This window comes from Rana temporaria, chromosome 9 (assembly GCF_905171775.1).
Source record: "Rana temporaria chromosome 9, aRanTem1.1, whole genome shotgun sequence".
Lineage (NCBI taxonomy): Eukaryota > Metazoa > Chordata > Amphibia > Anura > Ranidae > Rana > Rana temporaria.
Window position 1 is genome coordinate 69,002,259 of NC_053497.1, and position 25,605 is coordinate 69,027,863.

At 44.7% G+C, this 25,605-nt stretch overlaps 1 protein-coding gene across 1 annotated transcript; it reads left to right on the forward strand.

Annotated features, from left to right (window-relative positions):
• Nucleotides 1-9,361: 9,361 nt before the first annotated feature.
• CCDC160 (coiled-coil domain containing 160) lies at nucleotides 9,362-19,168 on the forward strand. The gene is made up of 2 exons (XM_040323724.1): nucleotides 9,362-9,501; nucleotides 17,897-19,168. Exon 2 carries the CDS (start codon nucleotides 17,901-17,903, stop codon nucleotides 18,783-18,785), a length of 885 nt encoding a protein of 294 aa, XP_040179658.1. The 5' UTR covers nucleotides 9,362-9,501; nucleotides 17,897-17,900; the 3' UTR covers nucleotides 18,786-19,168.
• The last annotated feature ends 6,437 nt before the right edge of the window (nucleotides 19,169-25,605 follow it).

The following is a 25,605-nucleotide window of genomic DNA, read 5'->3' on the forward strand; positions in this document are numbered from 1 at the left end:
AATCCCTCTCCACTCTATCCAATGCAAAAAAAAAAAACTTGGTCTTTAGTTATACTTTAAAGATTACTATTTCAAACACATTGATGTACTGTATTGCAAAAAAAAAGAAGAAAATTGATATTTCACTTGTCCAGTTGTTTAGTGATCACCTGATATGAGTCCAGTTTTTGAGTATTTGACTGGACAAGCATGGTAAAAAAAACGATTTGATCCACTGTTTGCGTGAGAATGCTTTTATTTTCCCACAGATATCTTCAATAGTTACTATAACATTAGAACTATATCTCTGTGCAAAAGTCTTTCAATATTGCTTTACTGGAAGTGCAAATGAACACTTAATTCTTGCAATAAAATGTATGTTCCCCTTGGTAAAAGCTTTAGTTTCCATTTACTTATTGACCCAATCAACAGGTCATGACCTCTACCTGGGGAACTTGAGTTAGTGGGTGTTAGTTTCCGTCAAGAAGTTGATTGTCAAAGGCGGATGCTTTTTTATTACAAAAACTCTGTAGTGTGTAACAGGATGGATTACTTGTCTTTTAAGTATGTTTTAGTGGAAATGCTGTACGCTTTCCATTGAGGATTTATGTTGCTATTAAGTAGGGTTTTAAATTCATTTAGGCACATTGATATTTTTTCTAGGCAAAGGTCATATAAAGTACATCTTTTGTGATAAAATTTAAATTATTGGTTGATTGAAACCTTGATTATCATTGTGAATAATAATAGGACTACAAATATATATTTATTAGTTGACATTACATTTTTGTATCCTATAATTATTAATTTATGAATGAAATGCTATTGTTAATGGTAAGCAGGAGTTGTTATTGGTGTTATTATTATTATTCAGGATTTATTTAGCAGCAACAGTTTGTGCAGTATTTTACAAAGTAAAGGGAGACAGTACAGTTGCAAAACAATTCAAGACAAGAGGGTTAGAAGGATCCTATTTTTTATAGCTTAGATACAGTTTAGTCACCTGTTACTTTGATAATGCTATTGCAATCACAAAGACTTCTGTAACTAGCTTAAGCCAGCCACAGATGGTACCTGTTGAACAGGCCAATATAAGATCCATCGATGGGCAGGCTGATTATACTCAAGTCAATCTATCGTTTGACTTGGGTACAAAAAGCATGTCGGATTTCTAGCACGCGACTATTGCCAGCGGCTCCCTGCGTCCACACGTCGAAGAATAAATGCAGTTTCCACTCCCTGAAATTTGTTCTTTTATGATATAAACTCAAAAGTCCCGGGTTGACTTGAACACCTCTTGTATGTAGATATAGTGAGTGCATAATGTTGCATAGAGGACAAACCTCAATGATAAAAAGGCAGACAAATCAATCTAAATCATGGATGTTGCATTTATTCATAGGAGTATACTATCAATAAATGTTGGAGCAAACGCCTTCATATTGGCTATAGATAAAAACATGTAAAATAAATACAATATCAGATTCAATGTCAAATCAGATTGAATTTTTATGACTTTATTTCTATTTGTTTTCACAGTCCTGATAACGCAGACACTGTAATTGTCCCAAAATGTGCTGGATATATATTTCTATTTCAATTATAAAATTTCATTATCAAAAATCATTTATCTGCCTCATTGAGGTATACCATTCTTACCTGGATTTCAGTGTTTACTACATCTACTTTGGTTTCAGTTTCTTCTCACCAACATACCAGTTTAAAATACGCTATTATGTAAAGTGAGCCACTTGCTATATTCAGTGACATGATGGATGTCTGGAAGTATATGTAGGGCTTACCCCCAAAGGAGCCATTGAATGTATTGGGGTCCTGTGCCCACGACTCTAAAAATAGCACCACACATTCTGAAACACCTGGCCAGGCAGGGAATATTTATTGCAGATGTATATGCAGTACCCCGGGAGAAAAAGAGATATGAAACAACAGAAATGATATGGAAAACCGTTAAACTACAGAAAGGAACTATTTGAAAATGAATAAACAGATATATGACTAAACTATAGCAAGGAATATATTGCAAATACTGTAGGTGAACAGTAGAAAGTTATATATTGTAAAAACAAGAAAAGGGGGTGAAGAGCAACTTCTCCTGATACTGGGGCAATCCTAAGTAAGAAGAATTATGCTACTCTAACAATTCAGTGAGTGAGTGAGTAACTTGTATAGCGCAAACAAATGCAAACTTAATTGCCTCAAGGCGCTTCCATCCAGAGTTGTACCGGTCCTTCAGAAGAGGTGGGTCTTTAGTTTTTTCCTAAAGGCCTGATGGTTTTCCTCCAAGCGGATGGTGGTGGGTAGAGCATTCCAGAGCCGTGGTCCTTGGACCAAAAATCTACGTTCTCCCTTCGATTTGTAGCGGAATTTGGGAATTTGGCAATTCAGTGGGCTGTAATATACTCTCTTCTGCTGGCCAGCTCATTGAGGCCCAACTGTTATGTCAAAGCTCTCAGGATAATGTCCCTTTAAGCACTGATGATGACACTGACTCTGTCCCTTTAAGCATTGATAATGCCACTGGCTCTGTGATACTTGCAGGCAACACTGTCCTTCTTTGGTCAAAATGTATTGTGGATTTGGCCAGTGGCCTCTCACTAACTTCTTTTGTTAGTAGATGTTCTCCCTTTGTATACTGTGTGAAACATAGTCAGTCTGTGTCTGCAGCATCCTTTCAACATTATTCAGGCAGCCGGCTCTACCAACATCTGTGGCTGCCACGGTGAGCAGTCTACCAGCAGCCAGATGTGCATACAGTCCTCTCAAAAACAGCCTCCACTCTTCATCTCCTCAGCCCAGGAAAACAGTATGGAACCACCTTTCCTCTTTGCTCCAGTGCCTTGTGGGATTTTCAATTTACTCCCTTCTGCTCACCAAGCCAGCTCAGTCTGTCAGAACTACAACTCCCACAATTCTTGCAGTCCACATCCTGTGTGCCTTCCTGTTGGGTAAAGGATGGACTCAACATTGGCTGTACACAACTCTACAATAAGAGCCTCCTCCTGTACTGTGCCTGTGTAAAATCTCCTCTGCTGGTGCAGACACAGAGTCCTTTTCCTGCTAGAGCTGCAGACTGGGCTACATACAGTAAATGGTTGATTTACTACAACTGGCGAGTCCAAAATCTGGCGCAGCTCTGCATAGAAACCAATCAGCTTTCCTTTTTTTTGTTCGTTAAAATTTATTTGAACAAGCTGATGTTAGAAGTTGATTGACTACCATGCACAGCTGCACCACATTCTGCACTCAGTTTTAGAAAATCAATCCTACTTAAAACAGAGCATGTGCACTACCTGCTAACACTGCTCTGCAAAATCACCAACTGCATTCAAAGGATGGACAGGAGGGGGAGTTAGAGAAGAGCAGGATCCACCAGGTTTTTTGCAGAATACAGAAATTGAATCCCATAGTGACCAAGTGAGTATTACTAGCATGTAATAAACCATTAACTGATAGTTTTTAACTCCTTGGAGCCAGCAGCTCCCAGCCCTTGAAGGACTTTAGAATGCCGGGAGGCGTGGTGGGGTTTATGATCATGTGACCTCCGTGTTTGGCTGTCAAGGCATCACATGATCGGATAGCTCCCGATCACCACTAGCTTTCTGTTAGCTGCTGGTAACTGTGAACTCACAGGACACATGCTCCTGACACAGTTGCCCACCTACAGTGAGGCCGCATACTTGCGTACGGCCGGCGCCAAGGGGTTAATGATGTGGGTTTAATGGCATTTTAAATGCAAAATTCAAAGGGCTGTGTACCATAGTTTAACATTTAGAAAATAACTATTTTGCAGCCTATTTGTGCCCACTTTTGGTTCAGAACACATAGTGGGTCCTGAGCACATGTGCATATATAAGCACCCAAATAATAATAATAATAATAATAATAATAATAATAATAATAACACTGCCTTGCAAGCAGGCCCTTGGGTAGTAATATATATAATATTCAGGTAAAGTTATCACTGTTATAACATAGATACAGAACCTTTGCGTATATCACAATTTTTCCATGTGTAAGAAAGCTTTGAAAGATACATTCTATCATACGAAGATAGTGATGTGTTTTTCGAGCCAGGTTTGGGATATGACAAATCAACTGGCTTAGCAGCATCTGAATAAATATTTGCATTTGTTTGCTAGAAGCACATTATGATCTCAGTAGAACCTTTAAAAGGACAGAGTGTCCTGTTGTGTAGTCAACTGGAAATACTTTTGGGTATATTGAAAAATTAGGAACTATAAGGCCTCATGCACACTGGACGTTTTTGGACGTTTTTACAGCAGCTGTTTTTGGCAGTAGACATTTTTTTCTACAGTCAATAAACTCTCCATCATGTTATCCTATGTGTCCATGCACACATTTGCTGTTTTTAGCAGTTTTGGGCAGTGGCGTTTTTGAGCAGTAAAAAAAACCCCAAAACTAGTGGGTTCTGAGAGACGTTTTTCAGCTGTAAAAACGCTCTAATGCTGATAAACATCAATGAACGCTCAAAAACGTCACTCACCAGCGTTTAACGTTTTTGATCCATTGAAAAAAAATATATATATTTTTTCTTCAACCAAAAAACGATAACGCGGAAAAACGCTAAAAAATGCTATTGCAAAAAACGTTGAAAAAACCTAAAAAAAAGTCAAAAAACTCACTGCAAAGCTACTGGTGTTTTTATAACGTTATTTTAACGTCCAGTGTGCATGAGGCCTAAGTAGGCTAGGGAGTATACAAGTCTAGGAGGATTAAAAAGATCAGTACTTTAGACCCCTTTCACACTGAGGAGTTTTTCAGGCGGTACAGCGCTCAAAATAGCACCTAAATAGCACCTGAAAAACTCCTGCCCAGCCCTCTCAATGTGAAAGCCCGAGGGCTTTCACACTGAGGCGATGCGCTGGCAGGAGAGAAAAAAATCTCCTGCAAGCAGCATCTTTGGAGCGCCTTCACCGCTCCTTCCCATTTAAAACAGTGGGAAACCGCGGTAATACCGCCCGCAATGCGGGCGGTATTAACCCTTTATCGCCCGCTAGCGGGGGTTAATACCGCACCGCTAGCGGCTGAATCCCGCGGCAATTCTGACGGTATAGCGCCGCTATTTTTAGCGGCGCTATACCACCACCGCGCCTCCCGCTCCAGTGTGAAAGGGGCCTTAGAAACAGTATGGTTTGGAAGTTTGTAAAGGAAGAGGGCATTGAAAAAAGAAGAAAGGGAGAGTAGGGGGTGGGAAGGGATGGAGGAAGGTGATAGGGTGAGAGCGAAAAAGGAAAAAGGGTCTGGGTTGGGTATGCGATCTAGTAGGATCTGTCATACCCCTCCGATATGCCTCATTTTTATGTAGATCATTAGCTTTCTACAACAGTTCTTGTAGAAGCACAATGAGGACACAGGCTAATCATTATTTTCAGTGTTTATTTTTTACTAAATTATGCTTTTTGCTTGTTTTTCCTGAATATGTCTTAAAATTCTTTGTAGATAATATGGAAAATAATTTCTCCAAAGGATGTTTCTACCTAATGTATGTGCCAATTTGTAAGGATGGAACTGCCATAAGGTAAATTTAGCTTTAAAGTGGAATTCCAAACAGAATTTTTTATTTTTTATTTTTGAGAAAATTGTGAAAGGTTTAAATCTCTATAAGTATCTTTTTTTTTTTTTTAACTTCACCAAGGAGATTTACGTTTATTTCCTCTCCCAAAGACAACTCTGTCACTAAAGCTGGCAGAGAGCTTTAAATTCAATCTGTAAATTCTAAAAGCAAACACACATCTATTTTAATCTAAGGTCCTGTTCACATCCGTATGTTAGTTAAGGTGCATGTTTGTTAGCCGCATTTTACATGTGTTATCATTGAACTGTATGTAGTGCATGTTTTGCTGGAAAGACTCAGGCTTTTTTTCAGGGGGAACTTGAGGGAACTGAGTTCCACCACCTCTGGCTCAGACCCTTTGGTGCCTGCTCACCACAATCACTTGTAAACACGGAAGTCTGGTTTCTGTGTGTACAAGTCACAGCTCTGCACTCTGTATGTAACCCCCTGAACTCTAAACTCTATATGTAATGCAGTCCTGGTATTTAATGCCCCTTTAAGACCCTTCTACTGTTTTTGAAATCTGAACGGGGTTGTGGTTGAGTTCCTGCACCTATTTTCTGAGAAAAAAAGCTCTGGGAAAGAGAAACTGTACACTGTAGAGAGCTTATATATCCCAAGTCGTTACACAGACAGCAATAAAACCTGAGAGGGTTGTAACTCTTCTCTACTTTATCAAAAACTAACAAGAATGTATCTTTCTAGTAATCTTCTGTCTATCCACAAACATTGGCCTCTGCACATTGGCAAGTGGTCATCCAAACCCTAATTATTCTTTAAGTCCCCTATATTTGTAAAATTGCACATTTACATGACAGTACAATTATGTTACGGTTTGTGGCTTTATTTTTATTGGGGTAGATTCAGATAGATCAGCGGATCTTTAGATCCGCGTAATCTATCTTATTTACGATCCGCCAGTGCAAGTTTTTGAGGCAAGTGCTGTATTCAGAAAGCACTTGCCTCTAAAGTTGCGCCGGCGGATCGTAAATCCCCCGGCGGAATTCAAATTCCGCGGCTAGGGGGAGTGTATTATTTAAAGGAGGCGCGTCCCCGCGCCGATCGTACTGCGCATGCGCCGGCCGCGATTTTTCCCAGTGCGCATGCTCCAAATGACGACGTCCATCCGTATTCGCGAACGACTTACGCAAACTACGTAAAAATTCAAAACTCGGCCATACTTAACATAGGATACGCCGCATATAGCAGGGGTAACTATCCGCCGGAAAAAGCCGAACGCAAACGACGTAAAAAAAAAAAAACGACGGGCGTTCGTTTCTGAATCTGCGGATCTCCTCATTTGCATATTCGTCGCAAGTAAAACACAAAACGCCACCTAGCGGCCAGCGGAAGATTGCAGCCTAAGATCCGACGGTGTAAGTCACTTACACCTGGCGGATCTTAGGGGGATCTATGCGTAACTGATTCTATGAATCAGTCGCATTGATCCGACCGTCGGATCTCAGAGATACGATGGCGTATCAGGAGATACGCCGTCGTATCTCTATCTGAATCTCCCCCATTGTGTATAACTATAGTTTTCTTCCATATTTTTCAACATTTTATTTGACAAATATGTTTCATTGATAAATTGGTTTTAGAGTTTACAACAGTCAATAAAAAGAAATGAGAGACTTGCGATAAGCATGTGATGAGTTTGCCACACATGGCTCGATTTTCTCATGGATGACAGAACATCATGGTGGGTTAGCTCAGGCAGGTTTAGGGTGTCATCCCTACTGCCGAAACATGACTGCATCTGAGAGGATGCAGTGATCTTTCGGGCAATAATTTTCCAACCAGGTCAGTTGATTTTATTAACTGATCTTTGTCAAGCCAGGTGGTGCTTGCAGGGTCACCCATGGCTTGAATTCTGTCTGACTCAGCAGAAGTTTGAGCCGTCTATGACCAGTAAGCACCAGTGGCGGCTGGTGGGTTTCTTTTTGGGGGGGGCGGCAAACAGCCACTCCCCCCCAGATGTCCGACGGCAGCTGCACTACCCCCCCCCCCAGTTAGCTGTCTGCCGGTCAGTCTGGCACTTACCCTATGAAGGTGGCCGGCAGTGGCTCCAGTGTCCTCTCCTCCAACATGGCGGACCCCATCTATCTGGTGGGTGGTGGGCTGCGGGCAGTGGCTCTGGTGTCCTCTCCTCATTTATGCATAGAATGCATGAAGGTAAAAACCTTCAGCCTTTAGGACCACTTGAAGGTGGCCACACACTGTACAAATTTCAGATGGTTCTTGAGAAACCCATCAAATTACGCTGCATGGGAGGCCCTATCAGCCCCCTCCCGCTAAACATGTGAATGAAAAATTGTTGGCCAGAAATGTGTTGGTCAACCGCTGTTTAGGTATTTTCACAGCTGGCGGGCAGGCTGCCAAAATACAATAGCTACAGCAGGCGATTCCTCCACCTGCACTGTGTGGCAAGGATGGAGGAACCTGTTCGATTTTTTTGTCATTTTGCCTAAAGATTGAAGAAAAAAAAAGAAAATTCATATGACCAGCCTTAACAATTTACTCTGGGTGGGTGGAAAATTATCAACCAAACAGTTAATACCCCCAAACAGATGTAGTTACTGTTCAGCAGCTCTATTATAATCAGGCAGCTGTGGGTGCCGTGACTACTGAATACAATAGAAGTCAGGGAAATGTCTCCACCGGATCCGCATGGATGTGAAAATGTATTATACATCCCACAGGGTCGTAACGACGTACATCACTTCTGCTGTTTTTTTTCCCTTCTTCCCCCCCCCCCCCCCCATTGCCTTCTGGGACCTGTGTGTGTGTCAGGAGACAACGGGACCATTCAGAAAACGATGCGTGATTCGCTCATGTGCAGTGGGAATCAGACTGTGAAGCCGCAAGGCTCCCTGGACAGGTAAGTGACCTTATATTAAAAGTCAGCAGCTTCAGTATTTGTAGCTGCTGACTTTAAAAAAAAATTCACCCAGGCTGGAACTCCGCTTTAAGAGAGAAGTATGGCCAAAGCTCTCGTGGCCATACTTCTATTGAGAGTCACAAGATGGAACTTTCTTTTGCTCTCCTGTGTCCCAGAATGTGATGAAGCTGCTTCAGACTGTGGAAAGATCCCGACCACATTGTCGGGATCCACCTAGCTCCCCGATTGACATTTGGCTCCACCTCTAAGCACATGGATGTGAACCCGAAGCCAACAGTGGCCACCCCAAGCCCAGCCTGATGCTCGAGCAATCTCTGGAGGAGGAGAGTGTAGAAGTGATCTGCATTCATTGTTCTCTGCTGCAAGCAGATGGAGAAATGATCAGTCAGCAGTCATGTGATCACTCAGTTCTCAGTCTTACAGTCAATATGGGACAGCTGTAGCATCCCAGTGATGATGTAGAATGTATTGTTTATTTACAAACAAAAGCCAAAAAATCCAAGCAAGTCATTATTGGAAAGCTCTGTATTAGGAATTAGGAGAACAACAGAGATAAGTGTGGGGCTTGGATAGGACCAGGGGCTTGGATGAGGGGAGGAGGAAATAATATTAAAACTTGAATTATTTTAATGATATTATTTGTAAGAAACATTTGGCAACATAGAACGTTTCAGCGTACAGGCGGCGTGCACAAAAACAGTTCTGGCTTGTGCTCTGCTCAGTGACCAGTAGAGGTCGCACTTGTGGCTTCTCAGGCTCAGAGCGGAGGAGCTCATCAATCAATGTACTCAGCGGCCATGTGATTCCAGTCACATGATGTTTTCATGTAACGCAGTTTACTAAGCCATTAGCTACACCTCTTAAAAGCTGATTGGCTGGCACAGATTATTGGCAAGAAGAGCCTGGTTGTACGCTAGCGGCGTGTTTCGGTTGCTAGGGTGAGCTGCGCACAACTCTTCCTGCGCTGGAAAGTCCACTGCGCTTGCGCGGCATTCAATCTGTGTCCTGCTGCAGAGAAGGCCGGGTATGTATTAAACTCTCCTGTGATCGTGAGTTTATTTTTGGAAGACATAAATAGTTATCAACTGTTACTTTTTAGGCTGTGCTATTAAACCTTAAAGGGGTTCATGTGTGTTTACTTTATAGCGGCGGTGCGTCCATAAAGGGCGCAAGAGCGGCGCCCCCCTCTCCTGTCACTCTCTAATTACCATAGATAGATTAATGCATTGTTACGTGTCACCTGATTGGCTGAAGCGATAGGCGCTGTGATTGGACGCCTATCAGGTGTCCAATCACAGCGCAGGACGAGAGGAGGAGCAGACGGACACCGCTCGCCGCCTGCCGCTGTCACCCGCTGCCCACCTGAGACTAGGTAAGTGCTGGGCAGACGACAGGGCACAGTGGCTGCGTTTGATGGGCACAGTGACTGCAATTGATGTTTTTTTTTTCTACAATTTTTCAGTTTGTCCCCCCCCCCCCCCCCCCAAAAAAAAATGTTTTTGGAGCACCAGCCGCCACTGATGGAAACCTAAAATGTGAATTTGTCATAATGGGTCCAAATTAAATGTCTTGGTATGCTGATGCCTTAAAGCGGAGTTCCACCTAAAAAATAATGGAACTTCTGCTTTTCGGATCCCCCCCCCCTCCAGTGTCACATTTGGCACCTTTCAGGGGGGAGGGGAGCAGATGTCTATCTAATGCAGGTATTTACGCCCACTTCCTGCGATAGATCATTGCAAATTCTGTGGCAATCTAGCTATGTCCCCTCGCCGTCTTCTGGGAGACACACAGGTCCCAGTAGACCGCAAGGACCAGTGAGGAGGCACATGCGCAGTAGGGAACCAGGCTGTAAAGCCGCAAGGCTTCATTTCCTGATTCCCTTACTGAAGATGCCGGTGCATTGCCATTAAATGTGATTTGCCATGAAATGTGATGGTCCGCCTCCATCACATCCCATTGGCTCACTCATGTCACGTGACATATAGAAACGTCATCAGTCTCAGCTAGGCTATCATAGGGAGAGATCTCCTCTCCCTGTGATAGGTGAAGCTGCACAGAGCTGGTATATACTGTTAGGAAGGAGAAGCCAGTGTGATATGCACAGCTCTGTGAGGAGCAGCCTGTGTGCAGTGAGTACATTGCTGGTGTAACAATGTATAGAAACAATGATCTCACACACATCTATAGGCTGCTCTCAGGCTGTGTGGCCAGCAGCACACACACACACACCATGGGCAGCCTGTATAATGGAGCAGCCTCCCATCTGCCTGCCCCCCTCTCCGCCCTTTGAAGAGCTGCACGGGGACTGACCTCCCTGGGTGCGCGAGTAAGCTACATTTACTACTACAGCTCCGTGCAGCTTCAGGTTCAGCACTCACTGCACACAGGCTGCTCCTCACAGAGCTGTGCATATCACACTGGCTTCTCCTTCGTAACAGTATATACCAGCTCCGTGCAGCTTCACCTATCACAGGGACAGGAGATCCTCTCCCTATAATAGCCTAGCTGAGACTGATGACGTGTCTATATGTCACATGACATGAGTGAGCCAATGGGATGTGATGGAGGCGGACCATCACATTTCATGGCAAATCACATTTCATGGCAATGCACCGGCGCCTCCACCCAGGAGCCGAGGGACAGGTCGGCTTCAGGTGAGGATATCGCAGGCGCCCTGGACAGGTAAGTGTTTTAATATTAAAAGTCAGCAGCTGCAGTATTTAAAAATTATATAATCCCCCTCTCCACCAAATGATTTGGACCAATTTACAAAGCAAGGTCCATAAAGAGATGAATAAGTGAGTTTGGGGTGGTGAAATTTGACTGGCCTGCACAGAGTCCTGACCTCAACCTGCTAGAACCTGTTAGAGCGGAGACTGCGAGCCAGGCCTTCTCGTCCAACATCAGTGCCTGACCTCACAAATGCGCTTCTAGAAGAAAGGTCAAACATTCCCTTAGACACACTCCTAAACCTTGTGGACAGCCTGTTCGTTTGGCGCTTCATTAACATGGGGTCACGATTCCTTTTAATACAACACGCCTACTTTGAATTAGGCGGCCCATTTACGCTACGCCGCCGTAACTTAGGGAGCAAGTGCTTTGTGAATACTGGTCTTGCCTCTCTATGTTACGTCAGCTTAGCGCATATGAGCTGCGCTACGCCCGCTCAAATATACGCCGCTCTACCTGAATCCGGGCCAGGTTTGCTAACACTCCCACACTCCTAAAACAAAAAAATAAATATTTGGCTTTTATAGACTTACAATTATGCAGCGACCTTATGCTTGCTTTTATGTGGTCATTTATGGCTTCTTATTTTCTCACAATGCAAATCTATCAGTCAGGACATGCAGTAAGGCTGGATTCACACCTATGCATTTTTAGTGCCTTTTGCATTTTACAGATTTGCACTACAGAACGTGCTCCATAGGAACCCATGTTAAATGGACTGTAGTGCAAATCTGCAAAATTCAAAAAGCATTAAAACTGCATAGATCCCATTTACGATAGTTTTAAATGTGTTTTCACACAATATTCACTTTATTTGATGGTTTTACTAGGTAAAATTATGACTTAAAGTGATTGTAAAGGTGTGTTGTGTTGTGTTATTTAAAAAAAATCATACTTGCCTGCTCTGTGCAAGGGTTTTGCACAGAGCAGCTCCGATCTTCCTTTTCTAGGGTGCCCCGGTGGCGCTCCTGGCCACTCCTCTTCATCGGGTGCCCCCACTGGGAGCCGCTTTCCGAAGGGGGCACCTGTGCGTAGGGCTCCCAAGTCCCACTTCTGCATCCATTGACACAGCAGGACTCGGCCCCATCCCCCCGCTCTCGTGTCACTGGATTTGATTGACTGACAGCAGCGGGAGCCAAATGGGTTCAGGTAGCAGCTGCAGCACAGAAGATTTTTTCACCTTAATGCCACTTTAATTCCCAGTTTGCTAAAAACTATCTTTGAACTTGGATGAGGAAAATGAAAAAATGCAGTCGTGCCATTTTCACACTGTGCTTTACCTAATAACTCTATATACGTAGAGCGTGGTCGGAATGCAATTTATTTGCAATTGTCTATTAACATATTATTTTTCAGTTTTGGCACCCGTGGTTGATTACCACTCAGCATAACTGCTGAATAAGCATTCTTCTTGCCAGTTTTCATAAATTCCACTTACGGGGCTGTACTAAATTGCATCAGATGTGCAGTGATCTGCATTATTGCTGTGCGGGCTACTGATAATAGACTAAGCATTTTGGATTTGTTTTCTACAAATTTCTATTTCACCGCTATCCATTGCTAAATTACAGGACAGCTATCTCAACTAATTAGTGAAAAGTCAGCTAGGCATTGCTCTCTGCTAATAGCTAGTATGATCTTTATGGGTTAAAAGAGTAACCTGCATATGTGAGAAGTTGTACATTTCTCCAGTAGTGGGTGCAGAGGAGATTGCTGCCAAATTCAAATCTGAATTGTAAATCTAAACATTTACAGCAATTAAATGGCACATCGTTTTATAAGAATTAATGATGTTTCCATCTTCATACAGCATATCAGAAGACAGCTCAGGGATGGCAGCATAACATTTTGCAAACTGGTATTTTTCTCCTTCACTGATGGGCACTGCTAGGCAGGACTGATAGGCATTGATGGGCAATAGTGAGGGGCACTGATGAGGCAGCACTGGTAGGTGACACTAATGAGGAGGCACTGGAGAGTACTGATTGGCAGTACTAGTGGGCACTGAAGAGCACTGTTGGGACTGCATTGATTATCAGTGTACATGTTACCTTTAGAGAAGCCGTCTCTGTTCTCCTCTTCTCATGCTGACAGGAGTGCCGATAACCTGCTTCTGTTGGTCACAGCTGATCACATGGTAAAGAGCCGCTGACTGGCTTTTTACCTCAATCTGTGATCAGCATTGTCCTCTGGGCACCATTTTGATAACAAGATCACTTACAATAGTTTGGCAGCGCCTATTTTATTTTTATTATTACAAAAAGAAAAAACATTTTCATTTAACAATAATCATATCACATTGTGTTAGAGAGGACACAGAATTATCCATTCGTATAGCCAGCTGGCCATAGCATTTTTGCATTAGTATTGTATATAAAGCTACAGTCTATACAGAAATAAAAATACATTTTATAGAATATATATAACTGAGTTAGTCATTTTTAAGTTGCTGTCTATTGAGCATGTCCTCTTTGTTTCTTGTCCTCCAGCTCCGTTCTCAGTCCTAAACTGGACCATCGGGCGGGGTAGGGGTGTCCTCCACCCCTAAACAGTGGGACAGGGATAGTAATGGTCATTTATTAACCATCGCTTAAATCTAGCCACTGCAGAGCAAAACATCACCACATCAAGGGCTAGATTCCGGTATCTGCGCGCATTATTACGGTGGCGCAGCGTATCGTATTTACGCTGCGCCGCCATAAGTTATAGAGGCAAGTGCTGTATTCACAAAGCACTTGCCTCCTAACTTACAGCGGCGTAGCGTAAATGGGGCCGGCGTAAGCGCGCCAAATTCAAATGAGGATTAGGGGAGCGTGTTTTATTTTAATTAATGTTGACCCCACGTATTTTACGTTTTTTACGAACAGGGCATGCGGCGTTCGTGAAAGAATCCCAGTGCGCATGCTCGAAATTCCGCCGCAAATCGTCATTGCTTTCAACGTGAACGTAAATGACGTCCAGCCCTATTCGCGAACGACTTGCGCAAACGACGTAAAAAATTCAAAATTCGAAGCGAGAACGACGTCCATACTTAACATTGGCTGCACCTCCTAATAGCAGGAGTAACTTTGCACCGAAAAAGCCTAACGTAAACGACATAACTAAATTGCGCCGGGCGTACGTACATTTGTGAATAGGCGTATCTAGGTCATTTGCATATTCTACGCCGAAAACAACGGAAGCGCCCCTAGCGGCCAGCGTAAAATTGCACACAATTATACGCCGCCATATTCAAGTTACGTCGGCGGAGGAAGACTATTTTTTCAACGTATCTGCCTTTGAGAATCGGCGTAAAGATACGACGGGGCAGATTTGGAATTATGGCGGCGTATCTGGAGATACGCCGCCGTATCTGGTTGCTGAATCTAGCCCCAAGTATATTGCTGTAGAGCAAGTCGGACATAAAGCATTAGTGCATCAGTGTATCCAGCTACCCATTCTGTCTGTCCGGCTATTAACCCTTGTGGGTAGACAGATAACTAAGTCCTACCACCAAGGATTCCATTTTGAACTAATTGTAAGGGGGCAAAACCAGGGACTTCCAGCCAGGGATTCTAGATATTTTCGAACTTCAGTGAACTACCTCAGTGTTTATATGTTAGTTGTTTCCTTAGAAGAGAGTCATTTATGGCAGTAACCCATTCTGCATATGTAGGAGGTAATACTGAGAGCCATTTTATGATGATGAGTGAGTTTTCTGATGAGTTTTCTGGCGATAAACAGAACTCTGAGAATGGCTGTGTAGGTGTGAGGCGTATATAGTTCCTCGTCCAACCACCCAAGTAGACAAAGCTTAAAGTCAACTTCAAATGTGAGATTCGATATTCTATAAATAGAGCTGATCACTGTAGACCAGTACCTTTGCAGTTTTGGACATTTCCAGAGCATGTATATAAGGTTACCATTGTCTACCAGACAACGAGGGCAAAATGGATCGTCTCTTCTGTGCCATTTGTGCAATTTATAGGGGGTACAATAAGTTCAGTGGATAATGAACACATGGGTACGTTTTTGGGAAGCTGAAAGTGACACCTTAAGTACATTCTCCAGTATGGTGGACCATTCCTCATCAGATATGTGGCCTATATTTTCCCCCCAACTAGCTCCCAAATCTATGTATTGATGCCATGAGACTTGACAGAGAGGCAAATGAGTCACCCAAAAAGGGGAGCGCGTCATCCTCATATAGGGCTAATTTATCTTCCACATCACCTTGTTTAAAACCACATATAGCCTGGATAATTTTAGTCACTACTTTTGACAGTCTCATGGTGAGGACTTTAGTAAGCAACTTGAAATCGGTATTTAGAAGGGAGATGGGCCTATAGGGTTCAGGGTGGACCAGCTCCTTCCCGGGCTTCAAGGCAGCACCTATTTACACACCAGCCCCCCCCCCCCCCCCATACATTTATTTTAATGTTTTTATGAACATAACATAGTTTTATAGCAGCAGGAAGGCTAAAGGGTCACTAAAGGAATTTTTTTTTTTTAGCTAAATAGCTTCCTTTACCTTACTGCAGTCCTGGTTTCATGTCCTCATTGTTCGTTTTTGCTCTGATGTTGCTGTAATTCTTCTCTGTTCTGGACACTTCCTGGTTGTCTGTTTCCTGATGACCACAGTATTGGGAGTTTCTAGTTTCGTTTTCCAAACCATCACTGCTCTATGGCTCTGTATAGCACAGAGGCAGGAAATAACATGCAAAAACGAAACTAGAAACTACAGGTACATTATATGATTGATTTTTATCTATTTTTAATAGTTTTTAAAAGGAATCCGTTAACTATTATGTCTCTATACCCTGTAAACAGTAATTTAAGCAAAAAAAATGTTTTCCTTTACAACTCCTTTAACATCAAGGGTGATCAAAGCGTTAAATGTGTGCCTAACGATGTTTAGTGTGTCCTGCTTTTAATTACATATCTTTATTTTTATCGCTGTTTTGCAGTGGTGAAATAAAGATATTGCTCCCTCTGTACAGAGCCCTGTGTTGATTGTGAACACAGAGCTCTGGGCTGTAATTGCATACAGCCGATCAGCAGGTCCTGACCATGAATCATTGGCTGGGACTTGCTGACAGGCTCCTGCTGTATACAATCACAGCGGGATCCGGTGGGTGGGCGGCCCTACATCTGGAAACAGGCAGTGATGTATGGATACATCTCTTTGCCTGTGCGGCTGCCCATCCGCAGTACATTGTGAGAGGGCGGTCCACAACTGGTTAACGTGTTCTTCCCTGAAAGTGTCTACCACTGGTCCATTCACACCAGCTCCAATAACACAGTCTAGGCCTCTGGGATGTATTTTTTTAAAGGATTTATTGCTTGAGGAAACTTTAACAAGAAAGGGATTAGGGCATGGGATGCTCCAAAACTATTAGTACTTGGCTGTTAGAGGCCAATATTCTCCTTAAGCATCTGGGAATAATGGACAGTCTAAGGCAGGGGTGCCCAACCAGTGGCCCGGGGGCCACATGTGGCCCGCGGAGACCTCTGATATGGCCCGCGACCTCCTGCTCTGGAATGGCTGGTTGGCAAGCCCAGATCGTAGGTCGCCGATCCGTCATCCCAGAACATCAGTGTTGTGAATGAAGTGATGCCAAATATGGGCATATCTGTTCTGCAGTGGTTACTGCGCTGCTTTGAAACTGATCCGCAGGTGTACCGCCTACCTCCAATACATAGTTACAGGTGAGGTTGAAAAAAGACACGAGTCCATCAAGTCCAACCTAGGTGTGTGATTATATGTCACTATTACATTGTCTATCCCTGTATGTTGCGGTTGTTCAGGTGCTTATCTAATAGTTTTTTTTAAACGATTGATGCCCCCCTGCCAAGACCACCGGGGAAGGGGCTTCCACATCCTTGCCAATCCACTAAAAGAAAAACAGAATTGGATCCTTTCCACTCTGCCTGGGCGGTTTGGAGCGTAGGGCCCATAGAAATTGCTCCCACGATCTATCTTTGCTCTATTGTATTTTGAATCAGATTTTATCTTGTAAAACCTTAATAAAATATTTTCTACTTTTGATATAAAATAACTTGTCTGGTTTCTATTTCGGCACCGTGATAATCCCCTCAATCTTTCCAATCCCTTTTCTTAACCAACCCAGGGATTTCAGCAAAACATTTTTTTTCCTTTACAACTCCTTTTAAGGGGTGGAGCGCAAAGCAGCACTTGTACGAGCTGACAGGCATAACGAGGGGGAAGAGAAGGAGAGCTGCAGATGACGGAGGCACGTAAACTGACCATATTGTCAGGGCTCAGCAGCCATGAGAAACTGTGGTCAGTTTACAGGGGAAAGTTCAGAACCAGGCAGGATCAGCCAGGTATTTTAGGTTATACAGGGGGGCAAATTACACAGCACAAGCACTGTACTGTTATTCGTGCATTAAGGGAACAGGATCCAAACACTTTTAAGGTAAATTGATTGAATTTTCCGACAATATTGTTTTCACTTGTTTTTCCAGATTGGGTTTCCAATCAATATCTGATCCAGTCAGACTAGAAAAGAGTGGGCTGTGATAAAAAGTGATATGTGATATTTACACCCTACTAAGAAGCAGAGAGATTAATGGGGGGGGGGGAGGGGGCATTTTTCGCTCATCTTAAAAATTTGGAATACAAAAAGGTATACAGTATTTAGGAATAAATTATTCATTTACATTAACAGTTTGGTTTTGATCCTCAGGCTCATGGAAGAGAAGAAGAAACACTGGGTTGAAGAGTTATTTGCACCACGTTTTACTGCACAAGATTTGTTCTTTGAGACTTTTGAACCAGATCTTCTGCTGTCAGAAAAGTTGGCCAAGGAGAGAGCCAAGACAGTAAAGGTGATCTACCAGGCTGCGCTTGATGAACTTCAAGAAGATGAAAAACAGAAACGAAAAGATAAATTATCTAAACTGATCATTCGAGATTACGAGTCTTCTGCCCAGAAAACACCTGCAACAGCCCAATATACTACCTGTGCATCCTGTCAAAAATTAAACGGCAGTTCTGCTACCACTGCAGGGGGTGACAATAACAGATGTATCTGGAGTGAGCAAGAAATAAACCTTTTAAGACATGAAATGAGTAAAAATCATAGCGAGGGAACTCGGCTAAAACTTCAGCTTGAAGCTTGCAAGCTTGCGCTGTCTGAACTAAAAGACAAACAAAAGAAGACGGAACAGGAGTTAGAGACTGCCAAAGCTGAGCTGGCTGCATCAAAACGGTACACTGAATGTAAAAGCGTTTTTCTAAAGCAGATGCAGAAAGATGGCTTGAAAAAAGATGCAGAAATTGTGTTTTTGAAAAAAGATTTGCAAGATAAAGCTGGAATGCTACAGAAACTTGCAAGCAGTTTCCATAAAGCCAGAAAGGAGATGCAGGATCTGCAGCTGCAAAATAATGACATGGAGTATGAGTTAAAGACTTTAAGACGGCAAAAAGGACTGGAAAATATATTTGCTGTGGAGAACATGAAACTGCAGTTTAGTAGGAAAGTAAATAAGTTACGCGAGGAAATAGAATCCGTTAAAGCAGAAAGAGAAAAACAAAGGCTTCATATTTCTACAGATGATTTTGCCTTAAAGTGAACCTTTCTGTAAATTTCATACTTAATCCCCAGCCTGTACTTGGCCCTTTCCGGCACCTATACTTTTACCACTATATCCCCATTGCCACCTTCTTCTTAGATCCCATACACACTATTTTCTGCAGATTTTTGTCTTCAGATTTACAAAGACCATGCATGTAGTGCAAGGGCCTGCCTGATTGCATACAAATTGAAACTCTTAAGGTGGGACCTCATGTTATATGGTTTTGGTAAATCTGAAGACAAAAATCTGTGGGGTCTTATACTTACCTAGTATTGTCAACAGTTGCATACAAAGGCTTAGTTTACACTTGAGGCTGAGGGGCGGTAAAAACATGCAGTTGAAGGGGTTGTAAAGGTTTGTTTTTTATTTTCTAAATAGGTTCCTTTAAGCTAGTGTATTGTTGGTTCACTTACCTTTTCCTTTGATTTCCCTTCTAAATGTTTTTTTTTTTCTTTGTCTGAATTTCTCACTTCCTGTTTCTCCTCAGTAAGCTGTTCTGACTGACTTTCCACCGCTCGGATGGAAAGCTTACTGAGGAGAAACGGAAAGTGAGAAATTCAGACAAAGGGAAAAAAAACCTTTAGAAGGGAAATCGAAGGAAAAGGCAAGTGAACCAACAATGCACTAGCCTAAAGGAACCTATTTAGAAAATTAAAAAACAAACCTTTACAACCCATCACGTTTTTTACATCTCCCAACCACACAGGTAACCGAAAAGAGACACATGCAGCAGAACAAATTATCCCCGCTGTCACATAACAACGCAACCCATTTCAGTGATTGGAGCCACATCAAAACTGCGTGCGGTTGCGGCACAGTGGTGCATGCTTGTAGGGTTAAAACAGGCAGTGACAAGGCGATGTAAAGCATCATCATGACTATGGACATTATGTAGCAGTGAGTGCTGGAGTTCCACTTTAGCATATAACATGTATCTCCTGCAGTATTTTCTTCATATAGTTTCTGGTGGTGGTTTTTAACAGAACTTTTAATTCTGACATGTAAACTGGCACAATGGCAATTTTTATATAAAATACATTGTATACAATGTTTTTGGAAGTTTTGGATAGTTCATCAGGATATTTGAATAATTGTACTCCTTTGTTTAGAAAATAAAAAACAAATCTTTACAACCCCTTTAAAGGGGAGTTCCAGCCAATATTTATGTTTATTAAAAGTCAGCAGCTACAAAAAGTGTAGCTGCTGGCTTTTAATAAACATACACTTACCTGCTGCAGTGTTCCAGCGACGCGCCGGCCGGGGCTCCGCTCCTCTCTCCCCCCCCCCTCCCCGGCCGGCGTCTTCATTGTCACTGTGGGCACCCGGCCGTGACAGCTTTCGGCTTCACGGCCGGGCACCCACTGCGCATGCGCGAGCGGCACTGCGCATGCGCGGCCCAGCGCTGCTTGATTGGACAGGCGATCGCCTAGGACCTGTCACGTGTCCTAGGCGATCGCCTACAGGGAGGGGCTGCCAAAAGGCGATTAAGCTTAATCGCCTTTGCAGCCCCTCGGCGGAAGGAGGAAGTGGGACAGGAAGTCCCCTTCTCCTGAAGCCCCCACTCCCCCCCCCCCCAAAAAAAATTACATGCCAAATGTGGCATGTGAGGAGTGGGATAAGCGGAAGTTCCATTTTTGGGTGGAACTCCGCTTTAAATAGGTTTCTTTAAGCTAGTGCATTGTTGGTTCACTTACCTTTTCCTTCGATTTCCCTTCTAAATGTTTTTTTTCTTTGTCTGAATTTCTCACTTCCTGTTCCTCCTCAGTAAGCTGTTCTGGCTGACTATCCTCCAGTCAGATGATGGGGGCAATCTTACTGAGGAGAAACAGAAAGTGAGAAATTCAGACAAAGAAAAAAACATTTAAAAGGGAAGTCAAAGGAAAAGGTAAGTGAACCAACAATGCACTAGCTTAAAGGAACCTATTTAGAAAATAAAAAATTAACCTTTACAACCCCTTTATGACTGAACTCCAGACGGACCACTATAGTGTCATTTTGACGTAGCTTCCCGCTGATAAAAGTTTTCTTGCGGCGAATACGCCAGAGAGACCACTTTTATCGGAAAGCGTACCGCCTGCTGAAGAAGAGTTTACTGGAGTTATGGTAGCTAGCTGCTGCCATGATGATATCCCTCTTCAAAGAGCCGCCGTATAATGATGGCGGGCACTCCGGAAGTTGTTAAAGCAGACCTTCAGTAATTTTTTCAACTTTCCACCGAATAAATCTTCTGCCCTTCTTTTTTTTTTTCTTTTTTTTAACTTTGGATAGTAAAATATTTTTCTCTTTCGTTCATGGACGGACACAGCAGTAATCTTGACAAAGTGGGTATTAGCCTTCATTCCAGAGTGACTAGGCAGAAACTTGTAGAAAGTGTTAAACACATCACACTCCATACAGTACCGCCCAGGGGGCGGTCCCTCTGAGTATAACCCCTCTCTCTGCATCTTGCAGGCCCAGTTTTTTTTCTGCCTAGCAAAGGAGAAGGACATGGCTCCCTTCTGGCCCATAGGCCTGGAGGTGTATTTCTAAGTTGAATTCTTCATTTTTTTGGTTCCTGTGATCAACTGCCGACTGGGTGACAGGCTGGATCCCAGATCCTTGTAGTCTGCCCCCCCCCCCCAGTTTCAGCCATCGAGCGTGTGCCGACCTCGGCTACGCACTGGGTCGTCCACGACATGCCCGTCACTCTACGGGTGGCCGGTGAGCTACACGCTCCAGGGTACGCATTTGACCGGTCTATATGGCAGAGTCACAGCGTGCCGGGCCGATAGTCGCCTCCGTAACCGCGCAGAAGATGGCCTGTCTGGGATGCTTCCAGCATAATCCACGCAGGAAGGGTAAGTAGTATTCCTCTGCTTCGGCAGGAGGACATAGCTGGACATTCCCGGGGAGGTTGAGTCGGGGGTTCTATCCTTTTCTTTCCTCCTCCCTCCTCCCTGGGCTCTGTGAGCTAGGCTGGCTGCTGGGGCCGGGGGTTCACCTGGGGGCTCCATCTGTGGTGGGAACTGCGCTGTACATCCGCTTACGGGGTGCTAGTGAGCTGCCATTGAGAGTGTCAGTTTTGCTTGCCTGTGTGTTCTCCCTCCATGCTGTCGGTAGCCATTTTGGCGGCACCCGGCGCCCTGTTTGGCCTCTATCTGCCGCTCAGCAGCCATTTGCTTGTGGTCCGTGCTGTGTTTGGCCTCTACCTGCGGCCATTTGCTTGTGGTCCGCACTGTGGTTGGCCTCCATCTGCCTCTCGGCGGCCATTTTCTTGTGGTCGGCACTGTGGTTGGCCTCCATCTGCCGCTAGGCGGCCATTTTTTTTGTGGCCTGCTGCGTTTTTGGCTCTGCCATTTTCTCGCAGTCCAAGCTGTTTTCACAGTACGGTTGTTTGTCGGCCATTTTGCGGTGGTTTTTGGCCTCTCGAGAAGCATTTAAACGACGCGAGTTTGCAGACACGCTGTGGAGTGGTCAGACTGACGCAGGCAGCTGCAAGGAGAAACAGCTCAAGTAGGAAGTGGACGGCAGCTGTGCAGTACTGTTCCAGGGTGGTGAGTCCTCTGGGGGGGGAGCCCCTTGTCTCCGTGGCAGCTAGGAGGGTGGGTTGTTGTACCTTGCCTTGGAGTCCCTGTGGGTGTCAGGCGTGTGGGTCAGCATGGCGTCAGAAGCAGATGCCTTTTCCCCCCTGAAACACCTGAGTTAGCAATTTATGCCCCTGCACCCGATGTATCGGTGAACGCTATGTCGGCCACCCTGGAGTCTTTTGTTGTCGAGGTGGAAGCGGCGCGTGGAAACACGAGGGGTAAAAAGCGCCCCCTCCCCTGCCATCTTCTGGGGACAACTCTGATGCAGAGCAGGGTCCAGCTACGGCTCATGACCCTGGCTCTGATGTATCTGTATGTGGACCAAGACCGGTCAGACAGTGAGGGTGACTCCATGCGAAAAGGCTCTGGTAGGTGACCTTATCACCGCAGTGTGAGATATTCTAAAGATAGAGGAGTCTGCAGAAGCAACAGAGGCGTTGGTCCCATTTCGGGTTTTCTCCCTGTGGAAAAGCTGCAGACTCTTTGGGCTGCGGTGCGGCAGTTGACATCCCAAAGATGGTCGTCTCTCCGCTTTTGCATGCGAGTCTGTCCAGATGGGACAAGTGCACATCGTCCCTGGATTGTCAAATCCAGATGAGTCACCCAGTCAGGACCTTCCTGGTTTGGTGGCTGACATCACCAGCACTTCTGTCCAGGAAATCGTTCCTTCCTTTTCACTGGATGGTGATCACAACAGACGCCAGCCTTGCCAGTTGGGGGGGGGGGGGGAAGTCTGGGGTGTTCAGTTGGGCCAGGGTCGCTGGACTCTGAAGGAATCCTGCCTGCCGATCATCATGTCATGGAACTTCGGGGGATTTGGCTTTGCCTCTGCACGTGGTCTGAGAGGCTACAGGGACACCCAGTCAGGATCCAGTCTGACAACGCCACAGCAGTGGCGTATGTCAACCATCATGGAGGAACAAGAAGCTCGGCTGGCTGGTCCCAAAAAGGGCCTGACAGTCTCGTCGGCCACCATCTCGAGGTGGATCCGACAGATCGTGATTCAGTCTTATGCCTTAAAGGGTCGGGTGCCCCCCTTTCCTGTCACTGTGCATTCGACCAGGGCAATGGGTGCCTCTTGGGCTTTCTGACATCAAGCGTCTGTTTCCCAGGTGTGTAAGGATGCGACTTGGTCGTCCGTGCACACTTTCACTAAATTTTACAAGGTTGATGTGCGTGCATCTTCGGATGCTTCTTTCGGCCGCAAAGTTTTGCAGGCGGCTGTTTAGAGTTGCAACTCCTCCATTGAGGAGCTCTGTTTTGTTTTGGGGTGAAGTTTGTTTTGATGCTGTTCCCACCCCTCGTTTTTTGACACTGCTTTGGGACATCCCACTTTGTCAAGATTACTGCTGTGTCCGTCCTTGAACGAAAGAGAAAATAGGATTTTTGTACTCACCGTAAAATCCTTTTCTCTGAGTTCATGGATGGACACAGCACCCACCCCTCCGTTTTAAGTTTGTACTGCTTTTTGATGAACTGAGCTGCAAGATGCAGAGAGAGGGGGTTATACCCAGAGGGACCGCCCCCTGGGCTGTACTGTATGGAGTGTGATGTGTTTAACACTTTCTACAAGTTTCTGCCTAGTCAAGGCTAATACCCGCTTTGTCAAGATTACTGCTGGGTCCGTCCATGAACTCTGAGAAAAGGATTTTACGGTGAGTACAAAAATCCAATTTTTTTTCCTGCCGTAAATACCTTATACAGCCCACCCCTATTTCTTGCCTGATAATAAGCCTAGACTTATGACATCATGTACAGCTCTCTCACTCTCCTGAGAGTTTGCTACTAAAGGAGGGTGGATGAGTCATAAGAGGGCCAATCAGAGCTGGATGACGGCGGAGATAACAGGAGACTGCAGCGATCCATGTGTATTTATCCAGAGAAGAGAAATGTGCAGGCAAGTAGAGGTGTGTGTGTATATGTATGTATGTATATATATATAGTGTGTGTCTGTGTAAATCCAGGAAGTGAACAGGCACCAGCCTCGGCTGCCCACAGTTAAAATGGCTGCAGCATATTTGGCAGGTTCAGAATCACTGTATATAAAAAAATAATATGCAAAGTGGTTGGAGGGAAGCTTCAAAATGGCAAAGATGTTTTTATTACAGATTATATGAGCAGACTGCAGTTCCTTTTTAAGAATACCAGTTGGTAAGTGTACAGGCAGACTTGTCTTGGTACTCCACTTTTTCACTGCCTTCTGTCCCTGATGAGTACAGATTTTCAATTACCTATTTTTCATTGCAGCAAAGTATGTAGTGAATCCAGCCAGGAGACATAATGCATACCTCCCAACTGTCCTTCATTTGGAACCAAATCCCTCTGTCAGTTTTGGTGCATAGAATGTCTCCAAAAATGTAATTTCCTATTGGTGTGATTGGCTCACAGATTTTTCTCAGCAGTCTGCGCTAAGATACAAGGTAAACATTAGGCACCCCAAGCCTAAGAACTGTTGGTTTTGGTGAGATACTCACAGGGCCGGCGCTAGCAATAGGCGGGTCAAGCGGCCGCCTAGAGCGCCAGGGTAGGGGAGGCGGCAAAATCCGGATCCCCAGCCACTTGGGGGGATTCAGATTATTAAAAAAACGGCATTTTTTTTAAATACATGCTTTATGGCGGATTGACGCCAGCCGCCAGGCTAGGGGCGGTTGCGCCTGTGACTACATGCCGAGCCTGCAGTGCCGCCCTAGTAGCGGCGGCAGTGAGGAGATGAGGGGAGAGAGCCGTGACGAGGAGCAGCCGGCCGGAAGTGCCGCATGCCCGGTGGAGCGGATAAGATGGAAGCCCTGCATATACTTTAACTATGGCGGGCTTGCCGCGATATCCGCTCCCCCTCCTCCTGGGTGCCCGGGATCTGGTGTCACACCCGGGGAACGGCCCAGATTTCAGTGCGGAGAGCCGGCGGGAGGAGGAGACAAGAGCCGAGCTGAAGGAGAGAGGCGCCGGGCTACACAGGAAGGAAGCTTCCCCGACCACAGACAACACGGCTCTGCCTGATCCTCTCACTGCATCCCCCGGACTTCTACCAGCAGCAGTGGCAACCACTTCTCACCCTCCCTGTCTGCCTGCTCCTCCCTCCTTCCCACCGCCTTCATCTCCATCCTCCCTCCCTCCCTCCTTCCATCTCCATCCCTCCCTCCTTCCATCTCTATACAGAGCCCCTTCCTCCTTCCATCTCCATCCTTCCATCTCTACACAGAGCCCCATCCTCCCTCCCTCCATCTCCATCCTTCCATCTCCATACAGAGCCC